At 31.6% G+C, this 19,795-nt stretch overlaps 1 protein-coding gene and 1 long non-coding RNA gene across 10 annotated transcripts in view; one reads left to right on the forward strand and one right to left on the reverse strand.

Moving 5' to 3' along the window:
- Positions 1–189: 189 nt before the first annotated feature.
- On the reverse strand, positions 190–1,015 carry LOC122570647. Its single transcript, XR_006317870.1, has 3 exons — positions 774–1,015; positions 467–572; positions 190–403 (listed from the first exon to the last, which is right to left on the reverse strand). It is a non-coding gene; the product is annotated as an uncharacterized LOC122570647 (long non-coding RNA).
- A 556-nt stretch (positions 1,016–1,571) lies between these two features.
- LOC122570867 (peripheral plasma membrane protein CASK) overlaps positions 1,572–19,795 on the forward strand; it is a 262,855-nt gene continuing 244,631 nt past the window's right edge. For 7 of the 9 annotated variants that reach the window (XM_043733759.1, XM_043733757.1, XM_043733762.1 and 4 more), the window contains exon 1: positions 1,572–2,402. In XM_043733759.1, the coding sequence (XP_043589694.1) occupies positions 2,344–2,402 (59 nt within the window). In that variant the 5' untranslated portion in view covers positions 1,572–2,343. The remainder of the gene's footprint in view (positions 2,403–19,795) is intronic. The other 2 variants (XM_043733763.1, XM_043733765.1) reach the window with 1 other exon arrangement.

The following is a 19,795-nucleotide window of genomic DNA, read 5'->3' on the forward strand; positions in this document are numbered from 1 at the left end:
TGCCTGTTTGAAAAATACATTATCTACATATGCATGTAACAAGCACATATTACTATCGAATTTTTTCTTATATTTATCACAGAGAATGTTATTCTATGTATTATAAGCAGAAGGCTTAATGGATTCATTAATGGTTAAAAAAAAAAAAAAGAAAAGAATGAGTCACAGTTCATTTACTTAGCTATTTAGCGAAGGCAACCGAAGCTTTGGATCTGGTCCTTTCGACATTTGCTCGGAGACTGGCTGAAACCGATCAACAGTTCAATGTCGGGGAATGTTTAGATTATCGGCACATGGTCCGTCGCGATCACTGACGACTGACACGGGTCCTCGAGAAAGGTTTCCATGTTTATCGAGTACAGTATAAATAAAATGTATATCTAACTAAAATGTCTTTAGAGATCTAAAAGAACATATCATTATATTCTTGGAGATTTAATTGCGGATATGTAATATTTTTACATACAATTCACTTGCCAATTAACGTCAAATTGAAAACCACTGTAAGAAACAATTCAGACAAATGTCAGTTCCCCTCCATCACACCCGCTTCATACCAGCATTAGCTCCGCCTGCAACACACCCGGTTAATTTAAAAATTGCTTTGCAATAATTCAGGTACGTGAACTAGATTTAATTCGAACATTTTCGTGAACTTCGATACTTTATATTTTGAGTGAACTGAGGTGCCAGACATTCAAATGAAGTTTAAGTCTGTCGAAGCCAGCCGATATTCTTTATTCTTTATTGAATTGCGAGTAATTGACGCGTACCTCATAATAATTGAGTTGAATATAATTTCTCTATTCGCCATATCAAATCCCAAAGAGCATAAGAAATACTCTGATTTTGTTCTAGTCGGTATTTCAGAATCCGAGGCACGAAGTTCCACTTTGATATCACGTCTACCGTCTGTCCTTAGTCAATGATATAACTGAAGCTCATATAATAACAGCTTAATGATTCTGCTTATTATACACTTTTTCTCGTTTATATAATAATAATATACATTCAAATAAATTAATTTTGTTCAAATAAACGGAACACGTTCAAGCGAACTCGACATGATATAAATTGTAGAGGGTGTAATAAAGCCTTCAAATGGTCGGTATTACAGAATGTGTGGCGTGGTCACAGATGAGACGTATGCACCGTAGATATGACGCAAAGTGCATCTATATCGCTTTCTACAATTGAGTTATATTATAGACGTGTAGTTGAACTTTAACCAATGCCCATATAATATCAGCACAGATGTGTATTTAGGCAATGATCCTATATTTTCAAAATTGTGTTCCTTCGATGGATTGCAGGATTTATCATTGGAGTAATTTTGGATGTCGGTATCTCATGCGCCTGGTTGAACATCAACGAATATTGCAGGTATGCTCGATCGTAGCGTTGCATACGATTGGCGAATATTGCAGTCGAGGGGGAAGAAACAAAAAACAGAACTGTTAAAGCGCCAAAGGTTGCACGCGAAGCGGCGCCACGCCCGCCCCACCATATGGGACTTTTATTCAGAGGGGTCAGAGGGGAGGCAGTTGGTCGGCGCAGTCGCTCGCCGCGTTTTATGCAACCAGTCTTGCTTCGGAGCGAGTGAGTCTACTTCAGCCTTTGACAGACGAGGAAAGTGTGTGTAGTGACATCGGTGTCTGTCTGGTCGCTTCTCGCTGATCGCTCTTGTTAATTGTACGACCGACTGTTCCGTCGAGACAACCGATTCGGCTAGATCCGGTTTTCTTCGTAGTTGAGTCAGGACACGATCGTATAAACGTCCGTATTACGTATATTTTCGTCAGTTGTGTATACTGTCTTTGCCGGCAACAGCAAGGCAAGGTTTAAAGGCGGTGTCGGTTGTGTATTCGGCACCCTTGGCCATCGTGCAAAATTTCACCGTCTACTAATATAGCTGAGAGGTATACGGGTTGCGGACTCGCGTGTACCGATCGGAGTGCCAGTGCGACGACAATCGGGCGTGCTAACACGGGTGTATTATCCACGGCTGTGTACATATATTATATGTGTGTATGTGCGTAACGTGCGCGTAGAGGAAAACGAATTGGCCGCTGTCGGTGGAAAGAAAGGGATAGAACGCGAGAAGAGGGTGGGAGAACGAAGGCGGCCGTGAATCCACTATACGCGGCTACGTTCACGCCGCCGCGTATTTCACACGGCACGACACGAAACAACAGCACACCGTCGGCCCAGGCCTACCGAGGAGAGAGACGAAGCGTATCTGAATACCGAACGAATTATTACGAATTCGTATAGCATTGACGCGCCTTTTGGCGCGTATAGCCTCCTCATTCGGTCGACTTCTTCGACCTCCCCGTTGCTACTATGGCGGACGACGAAGTTCTCTTCGACGAAGTTTACGAGCTCTGCGAGATTATCGGCAAGTGAGTAACGAATTCGTGAGAAAGAATGAGACAGCTGCGCTAGTACTGTGTAGTATGAGTCATGACTAGGGAGAGGGAGCAAGTGTCAAAATGCGAAACAATTCAAAGGAAAGGGTGAAAGAGATATAAGATACTGTACTTTGACAGGCGAACGATACGTGAATGCCTGTGTTACACGTTAATTCTTTGATATGCATACCGTGTGTATAGCATAGGTTATGCGTGTTCGTATTGAATCTGGAGACAGTTGCGCGCGCGTAAGCATGTACCGCGTGTAGAAACGATGACGTATATTTGTTGACTCAAAAGGGGCGAATGGGTAAGTAACAATGCAAATGCAAGGAAAAGGTGCGTGTTGAATAAGAAGTCTGGTCTACGTGCCTATTCATGCAAGTTTTATTTCAAGTCTTCACAGGTTGTCTCTAGCAACGTGACCCACCCTTTCGATGAAAACCCATGAACCATACTTTTACCTTTAAACTTGAATATCGTATGCGCAAGAAATAAAATGCTGTCCTTATATTTTATTGATGTTCTCACCAGCAGTTAATCGTTCATATAAATATTTCAACAATGCGCTTACATGGTACGCCCAATGTTCTGTTTATAGGTGGGTAGTATTTAGCAGTTACGAAGAAAAGCGAATTTTAAACTACATCTAATGGTAGAAAACAAGTATTCTATACTGCGTACTTTTAAAAGTTTCATTCTATGAATGGAAAGTAACGTAATAGCATCTTATCATCGTATCAGTTGTATAAGTGCGCACTCTGAAATGCTACTGATAAAAATACCAGTGTAACGATACAACTAACACATGAATATCATACATTATTATTTATATACGTTTTTTCTAGTGAAAAAACTTAAAAGCCTCCATTTTATAACTGATATAATATTTTTCTAAGAGTGATAAATATAGGATAAAAAATTTAGCAGTTAGTTCTCATTTCTCTAAATTTTATAGCTTTTTAAAAACATAAAATTCCGAGATTTGTATAAAACAAAATCTTCAAAAGAATAACTTTTGCAATGTCTGTTTATCTTTGTATTCTTTTACGATATAAACTTTTTATTTTATGTTACAGAATTTATAGTATTAGTTACAAAGTGAAAGTAAAAAATTTATAGATTAAGTCTGATTTTGTACATTTTGTTTTTTTTATAATTTATAACATATTGTAAATTAACTTTTTAAAAATGAAAATGTGAAAAACAAAATGTTATAGATAGCTATTTCTTTGTATGTAAACAGAGATTCAGCGTCGTTAAGCGTGAAAAAGTGATTTTGATATATTTCCTATATTTTTTATGCTAAAAAATAAAGTAGGCTTTTAGTATATTAAAACTTTATTAAAACATTTATGTTAAGAATAAAATCTTAAGAAAAAAGGATGTGAATTGTTTATATAATAAAACAATGAAAAATAGTAAGTTATGTCGGAGGAAAGAAATAGAAACAAATGTGATTCCGATATTTGCAATTCACATTCATCTGTCCGTACATAACAATTTATAATTCACGTACATAGCATCTGTCCCTGCTTTAATAAAATTTTCATTTTGTAATCGACGCTTTGTATTACACAATATCATTCACAATTTTTTATTTCAATGCTTGAAATTACGCAGTTTTGTCACAATGAAATGTAACAAAAGAAAAAGGGCATAAAACGAGCTCAGTAATAAAATACGTACCTACATAGAACTGCGCTTTGCCCTGAAACTTTATATTATTTTTCAAATGTGGTATACCGAATCATATATAGGCTACGTGCAATACTGTCGCATGTTTATAGATAACACGTTAGTTTCAACTTCACTCTCGTTCGATGGAACATTTGAGGAGCTTCGGATCGTGTAAAATCCTGTGACGAACATGCTATTTCGAAATCCTCGTTACATGACCATAAACCCTTTAACAAGTAAATTCACATTAACTTCCATTAATTCCCTTTGCTTTCTTTTTCTTTTCCGTAGCACATGAATTTTAATGTTGATTAAAAATTCGATTTATCCGAGTGAACACTTTGACGAAAAAAGATTGGAATTTCAAGAGCTTCAACTGGCGTAAAATTCCGTGATGAACGCGTTATTTTGAAGTTCTCGTTGCACAACCACTAGTTTCCTAACGCTAGCTATTGTAAATTTGAGTGAACTTCGATCTATCGCTTATTATAATTTCATTTCTCATTTCTTCTGACTGTATGCGAATTTTAATGTTGATTAAAAGTCCAATTTATTTGAGTGAATGCATTGACGAGAAGAAATTGGAAATGTGTATCTGAGAGGTAGGGGGAGGGAAAAAAAGCGTGGAAACGTTGCAGCACATACGTTTCCCTGGGCTCGATCGAGCGACCCCGGAAGAGAAGAGTTCCAATAAATACACGAAATTGCAGTAGCAAGCCTTAACGCTGGCACATACCAGGTAAAATGCAACTTGGCCAACACTTCTTTTACGATGCTCGCCCTACTTTTCATCCCCCTCGTAACTCAGTCGTCGAGGGTCGTGCATACAACGGCTCTGTCTACATGTTTTCTGAGAAGTTAGAGTAAATTCTTGATGATGGAATTTGCCCTTGAACTTAATTGCAGCCGGTTGTCCAGCGTGTTGGACTTAGGAAGTAGCGGAAACAATCGTTATCATACATTTCTCTTGATGCGTTTGATATGGCACGTATACTTTTTCTTCAATGGATTTGTTGGTTGAGCAAATATCAAGCTCAAACGATCAAGTTCAATGTAATGAGATACTGGACAAGGAAAAGATCGAGGTCGAAGTGGTCGGTACGCGATAGGAATTGTATACGAGAGAACACGCACTCTTGGGAAGGTTATATTTATAATTCGGTAATTCCTATATTTGTAGTATAATGGAGGGGCTGCGCAATGTTGTAGCGTTACTTTTTCACTTTCATACGATTTTTAAAAACAGTACCAAATTGTATATCGTCGAAAATATTATTTAGTATTTGCAATATTTTCTAATATTTTAACATACTGGAAATTTAATTTTCTTTGTAAAAATCATGAAATATAGTGAAGTTATACATGGAATACATGGAATATGATTGTTAAATACCATATTTTATCATTATTAATTCCACGAATGCTCCATTTTGTTTAATAAGCTTCTTGCGATATCAGACGATACCCTATATGTGATATTACATTACATAATTTTGCAGAATTATTTTTTACAATGTCTTCGCACAGAGATATTTCTCTTACGTAAATCTTTCTTTATAGCGATACGATAGGTTGTATTAAAATATTTTCTACGTTACAAGTACATATGTACTTAACGTTTGTGCATTGTGCATTCATCACAGAGCGCACCTTCGAGCGCTCTATAAATACAAAGCCGTTTTAATGGGTTTTCCCTTCTAAAGGATTATTTGTATCAAGTAGTTTCCTCCCCAAAGTGCAAATTTCTCGCTAAAGTTCCTCATCATTTGGGTTATCCGAATAGGTACTCTACATAAGTTCTATAATTATATCTAAAAGCAAAGTAGAACAGCAAAGATTATAGAATTTCGATCTAAAACAATTCATTTTTTCCACTATATTATCACACATCAAATTATTTATTTTTCTATTGAAAAGAGATTTTTAAAGTTATACCAAAAAATTCGAAAAAATTATTCATTTCGATTTTTAACTTCTATTTCTAGAAATATCTTCTCCTAGTATCAGTTTAAAGCACATCATATTTACAAAAATGTGTTAGATGCTATTTTATGAAAACCTAAGATGAGATATAAGTAATTAATTTTTGTCTAGAAAAAATTATTTATTGATTGTAACTTTTCAAGGAATCTGTCTTGGCCTTCTTATTTGTTCTTTTTATGTACATTATACGAGTAATTTATTTAGTACTATAGCAATAGATGCACTATTCGTTTCTTACATGTATGTAGCTCTTTGGCATATCGCCAATTGTTACCGATGATGTGAAGTTGGATTCTGCTTAATAGAAACGAAGTGTCATCGATCCTAATGAATCGTTGTGTTTAAAATGGAACGATACAAAGTCGATATTAGTTAAATGTTTGCGAAATGTTTTTGTCGCAATATATTTTGCGTTTTACATTTCCTAAATGTATCTTAAGTAACAAAATTTATATATATTACGTTATTTATTTATTACGTTATTAAATATATATATAAATATTAACATTACGTTATTATTACTTCTTTGAAATACAATGTGATTATAGAAAGAAGTAGGGTAAAAACCATAGTTTAATAAACAAGATACGAAAAACACAAAATTCTTTTAAAACTCTGGTGTTGATATCCAATAAAGTGTTAGAAATGCATCTGAGATCAACTCGCTAGGAAGTTTTTACTTGATATTGGTCAAGTATTTCCCTTTTAAGCACTCATACCCTTCCTGTTGATATATCGTGGAGTCCAATATAGTTCCATTAAAATATCGACCACATCCGACTTCGATAGCCTGGGAATTGATGCTTGAAGATTATAACAGACCAGAACGAGATTTCCCAAGTGATGCCGCATTAATATCATTGCTGTCAATCGGTTCTTGAATGCATGTTTTAAAATAAATAGCCGTCTAAGATAATCGACGGTACAAAATAGTGGCCGAATTTCATGAATTTCTTAAGTACTATGCATCCTACAGAGATTTTCTAAAGAGTTTAAGGATAAATAATCGACTTGCCCTTTGCCATTACCATCTTTGAACAGGATATTGATTGTATGCTGGTTTACCATTATCCGCTGTGGTCATTAGCCCATGAATGACTGTATAAACTTCGATGTCCTAAGAATAGTTTAGAACGAAACTTCTATGTTCACCTCTCTATCTACCTCCATTGACGGTATTCCATTGAGCAACAGTATTTAGGTACGAGCAGCCAGCGTTATATTGGACATTACATAGCTACGTTTGATTGACATGGTCAAAAAAGAAAGAAACTATGTTCTAAAGTAGTACAACTTCTTATGATATCATGAGAATTGAAAAAATTGCAGTAATAGTTGCAATTCCTTGAAGTTTAAAATTGCTACATAGTTCAGATTTAGTTTAGGCAAAATTGTGTTGCATTGTCTTTTTGTTATTTTTCTTTTTTTTTTATTTAGTCGACACGTATGATTTAATGACACAGCGATGGTTGTAGTTATATCTGACCCAGTTTTTTGTGAGAGGATACCTATATTAATGAAAAGTTGCAAATATTTCGTGTATTCGGCGCAACTGTCTGTGAGTGAAACACTGGAAGTGGTTTTCTTTGTCTTCGTACGTTATAAATAGAGGATATAACAGGTATTTGTGGAAAGCAATCGTATTTATCGCGGATCTCATACACGGGTATCAATTCCCCGAGGATTTTTATTCTAAAATATTGATAGCTTCGGATGACTGGTCGGTGTGAACAGTTTTAAATCACCGTAATTCTTGTACCTATACTGTGTTTATAACTATCTTTACTAGAGCTACATGATGAATACGTTTTTAAAAAATATATAAAGTTGTTGATTTATTATTTCGCCAAACAAGCCTGAGATAAAACTGTTTGATGGATGTTATTAACGATCAAGATTGAAATGCAAATGACTGTTATCCATCCTTGGAATCATTAAATTTGTCAGAACGTGTCAAATATGTAAATAAGTTCAGTACAAATAATTTCATCAAATGTTTGTTGCTATTAATATATGTAAATGAATTCTGCGATACGTTCTATTCAAATTGATAGGTCATATTTTCTTGTGAAAACAGGTTTATAATTTTTTTAAATAGGCTATAAATTCAGAGATATAGGCTTCTGTGAAAAATGTCCAAAAATATAAATAAATATTACATTATTATTTTCTTAGGCAATTGATATGTCTAACAATGTGTTTTAAGTGATTTAATAACCTGTAAATAATGTGACCTTTGTATTCATTGATATTATTCCCTTTTTGTTTGAATCGCTTTTTTAATTCGTTTGTAATGTATTGATGTTCTGTTCACTTCACAATCGAATTAATTTTTTATTCGTAGTAGAGTTCAAATCCAGTCACTACAAATATACATCTGTGCGTGTTTTAAATCGTTGATAAATAATAGTTTTTCACAGCTTGTATTTTGTATATAGGACTAATTTATTTGTCAAATATAAAGCTTCATAAATTTCCATAGTTTGCATACTGTAATAAATTGTACGCATATCTCATAAAAATTAGTTTTGCATTAGGAAGAAATTAATTATCCTAGTCGTTCGTAACATCTAAAATACCTACTTTCTAAACTCACATTCTAGATATAGTTTGATAATTGTCCGATTTACAATTCACGTAATCTTTCAATTTTATCAATACTATCCATCATTACTTAGATTTATAGATTTCTAGTAGATTTTATTAATAGCATTACCTACACATTTCAATTCAGCAATAATACCTATACTGAATCAATTTTCGCTAATATCTAATGGTAATGATTTCACACTGCTTCTACAGAGTCCTCATAATAGAACTACACATTAATCCTACACTAATTATTTCGTTGAACGTTCGAGGCATACGATGGTAACTAGAAATGATAAAGATATTGACGGTTTCAAGGTGTTAACAGCAATAGGAGCTTACTGTACAATGCTTTATTTAATGTACGTCAGTTATTTAATGTATATCAAGGGCAAAATGTATTTTTGTCCTGTACATGAAGGATGACAGACTTTAGAGCTAGGTCGATGCGAGCGTGTAGTCGAGGATACTGAAGTGAGAAAGTTTGATCCCCTCCAGTTCAGAAGTGGTATTGAATTGCTGAAATCTTCTTGGCAGATCACGGGCAAGATCGCTATGGATGCAAACTGACATTCCATTGTACCAAATAAATTTTGAATTTTACACTTTCTATGTCAGGTGTCAAAATTCTCCAGATTTTCAAACCAGTAAAGTAACTATGTATATTAGTTAGGTATGAGAATTGAAGATTGTGATTTTCATTTTTTTTTTTTTTTTTTATAGAATAATACGGTGAATCATTCCCTTTAATAAGTAATAACAATTAGTACAAAGAATTATTTCAAGGATCTATTTTGTTTTCAAAACTTCCAATATCGTCACGTTGGTTTATAACACACTTGGAAAAAAATTATGCAAATAAGTATAATGAATTTATGTATCAAAGAATATATTCTTCATATATATATATATATGAGTATCTATGATATATTTGGATATATGAACGCAATTGCGGTTCAAATAGGAGCAATTGATATTTCAGTATTAAAGATAAAAAAACCTTCGCATAATCGTATGGTAATATAAACGTAGATTTCCCATTGGCATTCTAAATTCGAGAGAATAATATAATTCTTCTTTTCAGCGTAATATAACAAATTGGCAGAGGATCTATTAAGAACGGGAACAGCATCTAAACTATTTATCGCGTTTAGCATATGCCTTGGATCCGACTTGACTAATTTTTATGATATGCATATGATACCAATTTAAATGCAGAATATATTATAGCACCGGTTTAGTAGAAGAATCATTAGAAAGTCGTAAATTAGAATATATCTGTAGAAATTAACTTTAACAGCTTACTACTTTGTGAATAGTGATGACAGAAGTATCATTATTTTACCCAATAAAATTATACTATTTAACGAGAGAAATGCCACATTTTATAAAATTGTTTCAACCATCTTGTTAATAGCACAATATTTTATTAGATACTCCGAGAATCTAAGACTATTACTTACATTGCGAAAGAGAACACATCTTTCTATTAACTCTTAAACTGTAAAATGGATATTCCATGCTATTTCAGGCTATTTCGACGGGGTTGAGTTTCTCACAAGGGAGCAGGTAGAAAACCTTTTTTTCTCCCCGCTTAAAAAATGTTATTTGGCGAAAATTTTGCGATAAATTTAATTTAGAATGTTTGAAGATGTTATATGAATCTTTTGAATTGTCTTAACATATGTTGCCTACTGAAAAATGCATTGAACATGAAAGACCCACGTTTACAGTTTGACGGTATCGTAGAAAACGTTTACAGCTTAAAGGTTAACAAATGATTGTATTATTAATCGTTCTTTGTTTCAAATCGATATTCCTGAAAAGTTTCCTGTATAGTTCTATATCACTCTTTTACAAGTGTGCTTAAGATCTATAGTTATTCGAAGGAAGAATTGTGCAAATGTTTTTCTATGACGCTAGTGACTCTAATGTAATATTTTAATGTTATGAACATACAGAGATTTTTTTTATTATATTTTTCTTAGTTAACGTTATGTACTCTTCAACAAGGTCTCGAGCTTGTCTATAGAACGTCTATATATCTGAAATTGCTGTTTCGCTTCTTAAAACATGTAAGCTTTAATGCCTGACCGACTTTATGACTTCACTATATCTTCACTATATCTTTTCTACCGACAGGAAAGCGTTTCTCAGCTGCCTCCAACATTTATACAAAACTAGATGTGCTCACATCCTCGAAGTTTCTTTATAGCTTCTCTATTTCATAATACATAATAAGTTTCACTAATAATTATATCCGTAAATTGCAACTCGTTATCTCTACTACTTCTCGATTCTGACCAGCTAACCCGTAATTTATATGAATTCAATAACGCGGAAACAAGTGAGGTATGGAGCTAGAGTATCATTGTCGATACGGCGTGGCTTCGACGATGTACTTCATCGAGCATCCTTTCCGTCTTCTCAAATGCGCCTCACCTAATTCTGTTGCAATTCTGTGGTTTTGCACAATTTCTTGTTTAATTGTGCGTCCATTGTTATATAACATCTATTCTATTATCAATTTTGTTATAACAAACAGGAACTCTAAATTATGATTCAGGTTTGTCTTATCAATCTTACTGTAGTAAATAATTGCTTCTTTATTTGTTTCATAGTGTGGAAATTTCTTTGTCTTTAGAATTTACAAATTTTGAAACATAACTCGGATAAAGAGATCAACTGATAGAAAGGCTATCAAACCTATCTCAAGCAATAATATGTATTATATAGGCAATAACGTATATTTTATGTTATATATTAGGTAAATCGATAACTCAATCATTGTAAAAAGAAGTTACAGTCTTGGTAAGGTCTTAGTAAGTGATTTAAATTTATAGTCTACTGATTTTGTAAGAAGCTCGGAGATACTACTTTTAATCAGTAAGTCTCACCCATCCCTCACTTTTCCAATTTAATTTGTCTCTTGGTGTGCAATTGACATAACGGTAAAAAATTAACATAATGAAAGAATAAATTATTTTATGTAAAACAAGGTATCAAGATTCATATGTAAATTCAAACATAAATTAATATAAGGAACAGATTATGATTAATTCTCCATTAATATGTATATTTTAATATGTCGAAAAATTTAACGAAATATCCGGAATAATCCGAATATTTATAAGCAGTAGTATAAAACAGGTTAGAAATTGCTATAGTTACTAAAAGATTTAATGATTTCCGTATAAATTAAGTAAGTATAAATAAAAATTAAATTATAAATAAAAATAAGCGCATATGGTATTGTGCGCTAGATAGTATTGTGTATGAATGTATTGTGTATGTGTATGAAAATGAAATGGACAGCAACGAGGCGATAACTGTTGTCAAAAATTTGTGTGATGCTTCCAGGTAGAATAGTATAACTACCCATACATACCGACAGTAGTTTGTAAAATTTCGATCGGGCGGTTGGAGTCCTGCATGGCAATCATGCATTGGATGTTCTACGCATGGTTCCGACAACTAGTGATGAATGTTAAAAAAATGCTTTAAATTGAGCATCTGTCAATATAGAATGTCAGATATATATGGTAACTCTGAATATGTAATATCGAACTTTTGGTTTTATTTTAAAATACGATATATATACGTAGTGCATATCTATACGTATATACTATATATGAGAACTATTTTAACCGAGTAACGTAGTATATTTTCGTTTATTCTATTAATAGAATATGTTTTATAAATAGAATATATCTGTCTTATACTTGTTAGATAGTTACAATCATTTTGAACATTCGCTATATCTGTATTAGGCACGACTACAGTTACTGGACAAAATTCATAATATTTCAACAGTCATTTTTTCAATATAATCTTCTCGTTCCTAAATTTGTTAAGATACACGTGATTCTATTTAACGTAAAATTGTGGTATTATATTGTTATAGTTATTGTTCAATTTAATGTAAAAACATAAAATTACGAATCTATAACTTTTATTTTGCCAATTTAACGATATTTGTGAATTAGTAAATTATTGTATTAAATTAGGTAGTAATTTTTTAGTTAATAATTTACTAGTTTTAGTTAGTAATTAATTAGTTAGTAAATTATTGTACAAGAGGATCCATTGAATCGAATCAATTAATCAAGGTATTGGAAATAGTTATTTCAAAATAAGCTGTCAATAATAATCCACTATTCGGGACGTAAGTCTTTCGAGAACAGTCATACGAAATAGTTCAGTGTATGGGATAACAACGCTGGTAGTCCATCGTTCAGAACGAAGCACACGGTGAATTGTCATCCACTTGCTCTTTATGTCCAACCAGTTGTCCAATATTAATTTAGCGAGCGACCTTTGTGAGAGAATTGTAAACCAGAAAGGTTGTCTCGGGATTTACAATACTGAGAAAGAGATAATCCATGCGGTTTAATCGTAACGATATATATATACGTTATACACACACACATGTGGTATATAAACGGTATATCGGCATATTCTGTAAATAAAAAAGTCAAATGATGGGGATGAAATATTTCACTGTATTATTATATTTTTATTATTAGATTACTGGATATGATATCCTTTTTTTAAATATAGTTGACCACATTTAATTAAAATAATTCCAATAAGTGCATTCCGAAAGTGCATTCTTCTTTGATGTGATTGGCCTGACAAATTCAAAACCAATAATATCGTACATACGTATGATATAAAATACATTAATTTAATATTATATTCTTTTACATTTATCGTTTCTTTTATAGCTAATTTGTACAATACGTTCAGATGAAAAATTGTATTTAACTACAATTTTTTCTTGTGAGCTAACAACCATCCAGTTATGGAAGATTAATTCAGTACTTAGGTATGATTAATTGGCAATTTCTGCCAAGAAAGCTGTTATCACGTGTTAAGGATGGTATATAACAGTTCTGGAATGATTTAGATATTGCAATATACCCTGGATATGATTCTACAGCGTAACCGTAGATTTCTTTCATTTCATGAATTTTTTATTAATTAAATTAGGTGTCGAAGATATTCCGTTTATTACTAACAGATCCGGAAAGATTTTCTCGTTTTAATTTACTCATACCTAATCGCGATAAAATGAGAAATATAATCACTTAATTTTTAGTAGCATTCATTAATGAAAGCTAAAAGTCACTACCGCTAGAATGCTTTAAAAGAATTATTCTTCATTTCTCGTAAGAAATACAACATTAGTGCAATTTTCCATGAAAGCTACTTTTTAAGGATTTACTTTTTTACGTATTTCTATCTCTCCTTTCGAGAGGTAACTATACTTCTACTCTACAAATTATATTGTAGCATAAGTCATAGAAGTAAAAAAAAAGTAGACTTAAAAAGCATTAAAGCTTGAACGTGTGCATATATTATCATTATAATTACCGTAAATTGCTTAAAGCCGTAGATATTTCAGAACGCGAATGTAGATAATAATACCAGATAATATATATTAGAGCGTTATTAGATATACGTTTATTTTTCGAATTCTTATATTAATATCTGTTGTAATTGAAGCTTTTGATGAGAGAGGCTACATTTTACTTTTTAAATTTATATTTCAATTTATTTTCCAAAAGCATTTTTTATCGTTTAATTGACAATAAACGAGGAAGATGTTTTTCAATATTGGAATGATATTGAAATTTAATGTAAATAATTGCAACCATTTTTGTACAATACTGGCGAAGCAGTAATCGATTGTTGGCCCTATTCTCATATTTTTAAATATTTGTAGCGTTTTTACTAAAGTAATATTATAACATTTTAACGATGCAATTTTTCCAATGATTTTATATTTGAATATAGTACTGGGTCATTTTTAACGTGAAACTTTCTATATTAATAACATTTTTCATTTAATATTTCTCATATTTTAAACGTTTGTACCGTTCTTATTAGATTGTTAGTAGCTTAACATTTCTAAGAATTTACTGTTGAATTTTAAACTAGTTTATTTTGAGCATTGAGTTTTTTTCCATGTTCACAATATTTCTCATTGATGTCTCCCGTTATACGCTTTAAATATTCTACCATCTTTATTAAATAAATATAATATTTTAATAACTGAATATTTCATGCGACTTACTGTTGCAATTTTAGTTAGGTAACTAGGTTATTTTTAATAACAGATTTTTTACTCATATTTATCATATTGGTATTCGATATTAAATTTCAGTATCCGGTATGAAATTCTTAGACTGGTTTTTTTTTTTTTTAATAAATAACTTAACTGCTAAAATACAGCGTGAAAAATATTTCTGACAGACATAGTTTCGCCATTAATAGAAAAAAGAGAGATTAAATTGAGTTTGCTGTTAAAAGGTAGCAAATTTAGAAAAGAGTAATTGTTACAGCAAACATACAAAATAGTTTGAATAAGAATAGAGTATCGAAAGTAGACAACAGATGTTCACGCATACAAAGTATTAAAAATATGCAAAGTCATGTATGTCAAACATCTGTGTTATATGGGCAGAGCTTATGCAGAACATATGCAAAATGTATGTAAAGTTAAAAGGGGTGTAAGCAATTTAAAGACTTTAAAATTCTTTACAAGCATTCCAGGAGCTTCAAGATAGCTGTTTCACTTGTTAAGATTAAATTAATATGGGCATTTAAAATACTGAAGTAGAATAAGTACAAACAAAAAATGTAAACGATACATTCTCAGATAATGAATATTGAGTTACGTGATATAGAAGTAATGAAGTCGAAATGCAAGTGATTATTTAATGAGAACAGTTACTTTACATAATATGTTATCACTAACATTATAATTTGTTAATTAGGTGATATAACATATTTACGTAAGTATTTGTACAGTATCTACTTAAGTGTCTGTATAATTGCATTGTACAAAATGTTCGATAGAATTCCGAAATTTTTTCTTTTTGTGAAAGATCAAATTAAAAGCGTTTATATGTCCTATTAAAATAATTCTTTGTATGATTAAAGATTTTATTTAAGGAACACTAAATACGAATGGCACGTAAAAGCAAAGATGTGTTTCAGTCATGCTTGAATTACTCGGAATGAGCGTGTAACTTGTAGCAGTAAACGTGTGAAGCTCAATTACGATAGCCTGAGCTTTAATTTACAAGTCACGATAGGGTTAAATATGATAATTTCTGCCGTCGATACGAATACTTCAATTGCGATCTGTTTACAAAGTATATAATTTGTTTAACGAGACAACGAAACATTATTTCTTAAATAAACGTTACATGACATTGTAAAATAATGTTCACGAGTCCAGTTTAAATCACATCAAAATACAATTTTTGTTGAAAGACTATATAATGGTTAAATTATTGATCATTATTTCTGCTCCATTAATCTCTGAACTTCATTATTGAATCGTTATTTTAATAGTCATCTCATTAGATTAATATCCTTAACAATTTATAAGATAATGTACTTGAACACAGTATACATGTATTACATTATGTATTATATTCCATAAAACTATTCTAGTAAAGTATATATTGACATTCTTCTCATCGTAACGAAGATCGACAAAATCACAGCCTCAATAAAGCATCCCCCATAAATGGGATATGGGCGAGGTATAAAGTTTACTGTATAAAGTAATGATATGGATGGAGCTTTTGGGATTTCATTGTTCGTGAAACCGAACTCTGACTGATGCCATATTCATCCGCTGTTTCAGGCTGGGGTATTGTATGCTTTTACTATGCCTATACTACATTCACCCCTTGTGATCCCACATCGAATTTAGTCTTCGTGTTCTACTTCGTTCAACATTTTTCAGTTTGCATATATATAGAACAAATTTTATCGTGTTATAAAGTTGATTCAATAGAAAAACATTAGTATATTTCTATATATAAAGAAAGTTTCATTTAATTTACCGAAAAAAATTATGTCAGGATTAAGCTGATCAAAAGTTAATAAATCATCACTAAAAGATCATTTCTTCGATTTAGATGATACAATCAATCAATCAAGAGTACAATCAATAGAGTACAATCAATATTTTATTATGCCCTCTTTTATACATAATGCATTATAGAATATATAAGAGAGTCTCACTAACGATTCTGTCTTGATTAATTGTCGTTTCCGCCTAGGAAGTTCTGCTAGTCTTCTGTTCCTTTTTAAACGGATCCAAGTTTTCTACTCTACGCTCACAGTAACGCAATTTAAATTATACACTTTGGTGGAACGTACGACTACAATTACTTTGTGCATGTCCTCATTCTATTTTCTCACTTTTTTTCTCAAGCGTGCAACGAATTTGTAAATCATAAGTACTACATTGTTTCGCATAGATTTCCATAAATATTGGTACTCTTTAGCTTGAGCTCCTTTTCTTGGTTATTTTCTTTTTCATGACTATATAGGTATATTTCGCAATATATTATGTCGAACAATAGCCATATTTAGAATAAATTAATTATCGAAGTTCGAACGAAATCTATATGTTAATGTATTATTTTGTTTGGCAAATCTGAATTTTAATTTACGAATTTAAACAAATTTCTCATATCTGCTGCATCCCTTATGTCTATCATTAATTATTATTATGAATGTTTGGGAGTCATATAAATGTGTCGAGTATTATGAACATATAAATGTAACACATAATACTTTGCAAATTAATACATCATTTAATTCTCACGAACAGTATTATTTTTTTTAATGTTTCACATCCTCCTCAGATTTAGACACTTTATTTATCTATGGACATTAATAAGACAAGTTGTGAGATACAAGTTCATCGCAACGCACATTACTCAAAGAACTAATTCCACCCGGTATCTATCTCGTAATTACTTCGTTAATGAGGCTTGTCCCTGTTGTAACAAATGAATAATTTTAGCTATTCAAACATCACGACTGTTATTTTGTATAAAACAAGAACTCTCTTTAATTAATGTATCTGCTTACTTTACCTCATCAACGTGTACTTCTCTAAATACCCACAAATTAGTGACGCTTTACTACTTTATTTTATACATATAAGTAGAATGATCTTTGGCATTAAATCAAGTCGACCGTACTCTAATGATGCAACTAAACAAATCTTGTTTTAATTTTCAAACAGTTGTACTTTAACTTCTGAATGAATCCTTCGTAGAAACACGACTAGTGTACGGAATATTCATGATAAAACTCCCCTTACACAATCATTACAGTAGTCTATTTGATATTTACTAAATAAACTCCCAGTATTAATTTGTCATATGACGGGGAGCAGCGAGAGCTTCTATCTAGATTCTGAATTGCACAAGGAAATTGGACGTGTATTTATACGTCTACGTATGGTATACATTTTGTGTGGTTCTCTCTCTCTAGATAAATTGCTCCTAAACATTTGGTTATGCATTGAAATGTATGAAATTAAAAGATATACAATCAAACTTTTTGTGCAATTTTAATGTTTTATTAAATTTTATTAAGTCCGGAGATAGATTATATAAAAATAGAGGGATGTATATGTCTTCTTATTTTCCGTAGTAAGTTACTTTAGGACGTGATTTGAATAATTTTCTAACTAAAAAATCGGATGAATCTTCATTTCTGATTAGAAGGTTAGCCGAAATTTTTTAAGATAATAAAGCATCTGTGTTTTTAGTTTATTAACTTAGTAATTGTTTTTTAACATAATATGACGTTATTTCACCTTTCATTACATGTAAAATCATTTTCACGTAAAATCAGTTTCCGTTTTTATAAATATGATCTTTGAAGATGTGTTAATTATAAACATAAACCACTACTTAAGAAATGTCTTCTCTTATAATCTCTCTTTTTATAGCTCGTTTTCTTACGATGTATTACTTCCACTTATCTTGGTTATACATCTTCAGAGAATGCTATACATCCCTTTCATTAAAAACGATTTCTTCAATACAATCTTTCTTGTTATAGTATTATATTCGTTACAGATATATATATATATAATATTATTACTATGATTTTATATCTTGGTATAAATTAATAAATTTTTCAAACAAAACATTTGTTACTCAGTTTTTGAATTAAGAAATATTCTTCAGTGGATCTTTTAATTGAAATTTTAAACTGTACATTAAAAATTTGCGAGCACATAATTACACTTAATCGAGAAGCGGCGATAATAAAAGAAGTATTTATCATATGTTGAATATGAAAAAATAAAGAAAGCCCGTTCGTTTGTAGAGTACAATGCTTTGACTCTCAATAGCAATTGACGTATTATATACCCGGAGTTAAATAAACTTTTGATTAAACCTTTTAATGGGTCACTGTAAAGCAATCGTCGGCTTTTTCTTCTTTTTTATTAGCTTTGTCAATGCATTTCTGGGAGTCGCTGAATTAACCGTTGTATGCAACACAGTGAACGAAAATTTAAAAATCGGAAAAGGTCACTTCACAAACTCGCGCATCAACTTTTGATTGGCGTTTTAATTACTACCACTTAAACTTCAATTCTCGTGACAAGTCGCGTAGGGAAAAGCCTAGTTTTTTCTTCCACGGTCGAGTCAATGGCTTTAGTTGGCAGATCCACTATATTCTAGAAAATCGCTTTCCGCAAACCCGTTAATCCATCGATCTTAATATTTAAAGGGAAAGGTAAACTTTTAACCAAATATTTTATATAAAAAATCATTTAAAAAATGGATCGTTGTAAATTTATAAAATTTTAATTACGAATTGATTCTTATGAGTAGCCTTGCGTATACTTCTATTTGATTTACAAATATTGGAATTGTTTGAAATTTTAGAGTCTACAATATATCTTTTTCTTTTCTTCTTTAATTATATCCTTTCATTTTATTAAGAACTTAACACTGGCTGGATACTGTAATTAAATGAAGACAAAAAGGTATACGCTATTCTTTTAATGCAAAAATTGTTAATTAGCTATATGGGTATCAATCTATTTAGCCTCTCGTTTATTCGAGAATAAATAAATATTATACATTTATATAATTCCTTGAATTTTTTACCTTTTTCCTTGTGAAAAGTTTTATGCATCTACTGCTGTAATATGCAGAATTCGTAGCACAAAGCAAACGAACTACATTTACCAACTTAATGCTGTCTGAATACAAAATATTTTTTAAGTTTAAATACAAAGTATAATAGGAACGTTTCAGACACAAATCATATAAAATGGTGTATATAAGGCT

Source organism: Bombus pyrosoma, linkage group LG9 (genome assembly GCF_014825855.1).
Source record: "Bombus pyrosoma isolate SC7728 linkage group LG9, ASM1482585v1, whole genome shotgun sequence".
Lineage (NCBI taxonomy): Eukaryota > Metazoa > Arthropoda > Insecta > Hymenoptera > Apidae > Bombus > Bombus pyrosoma.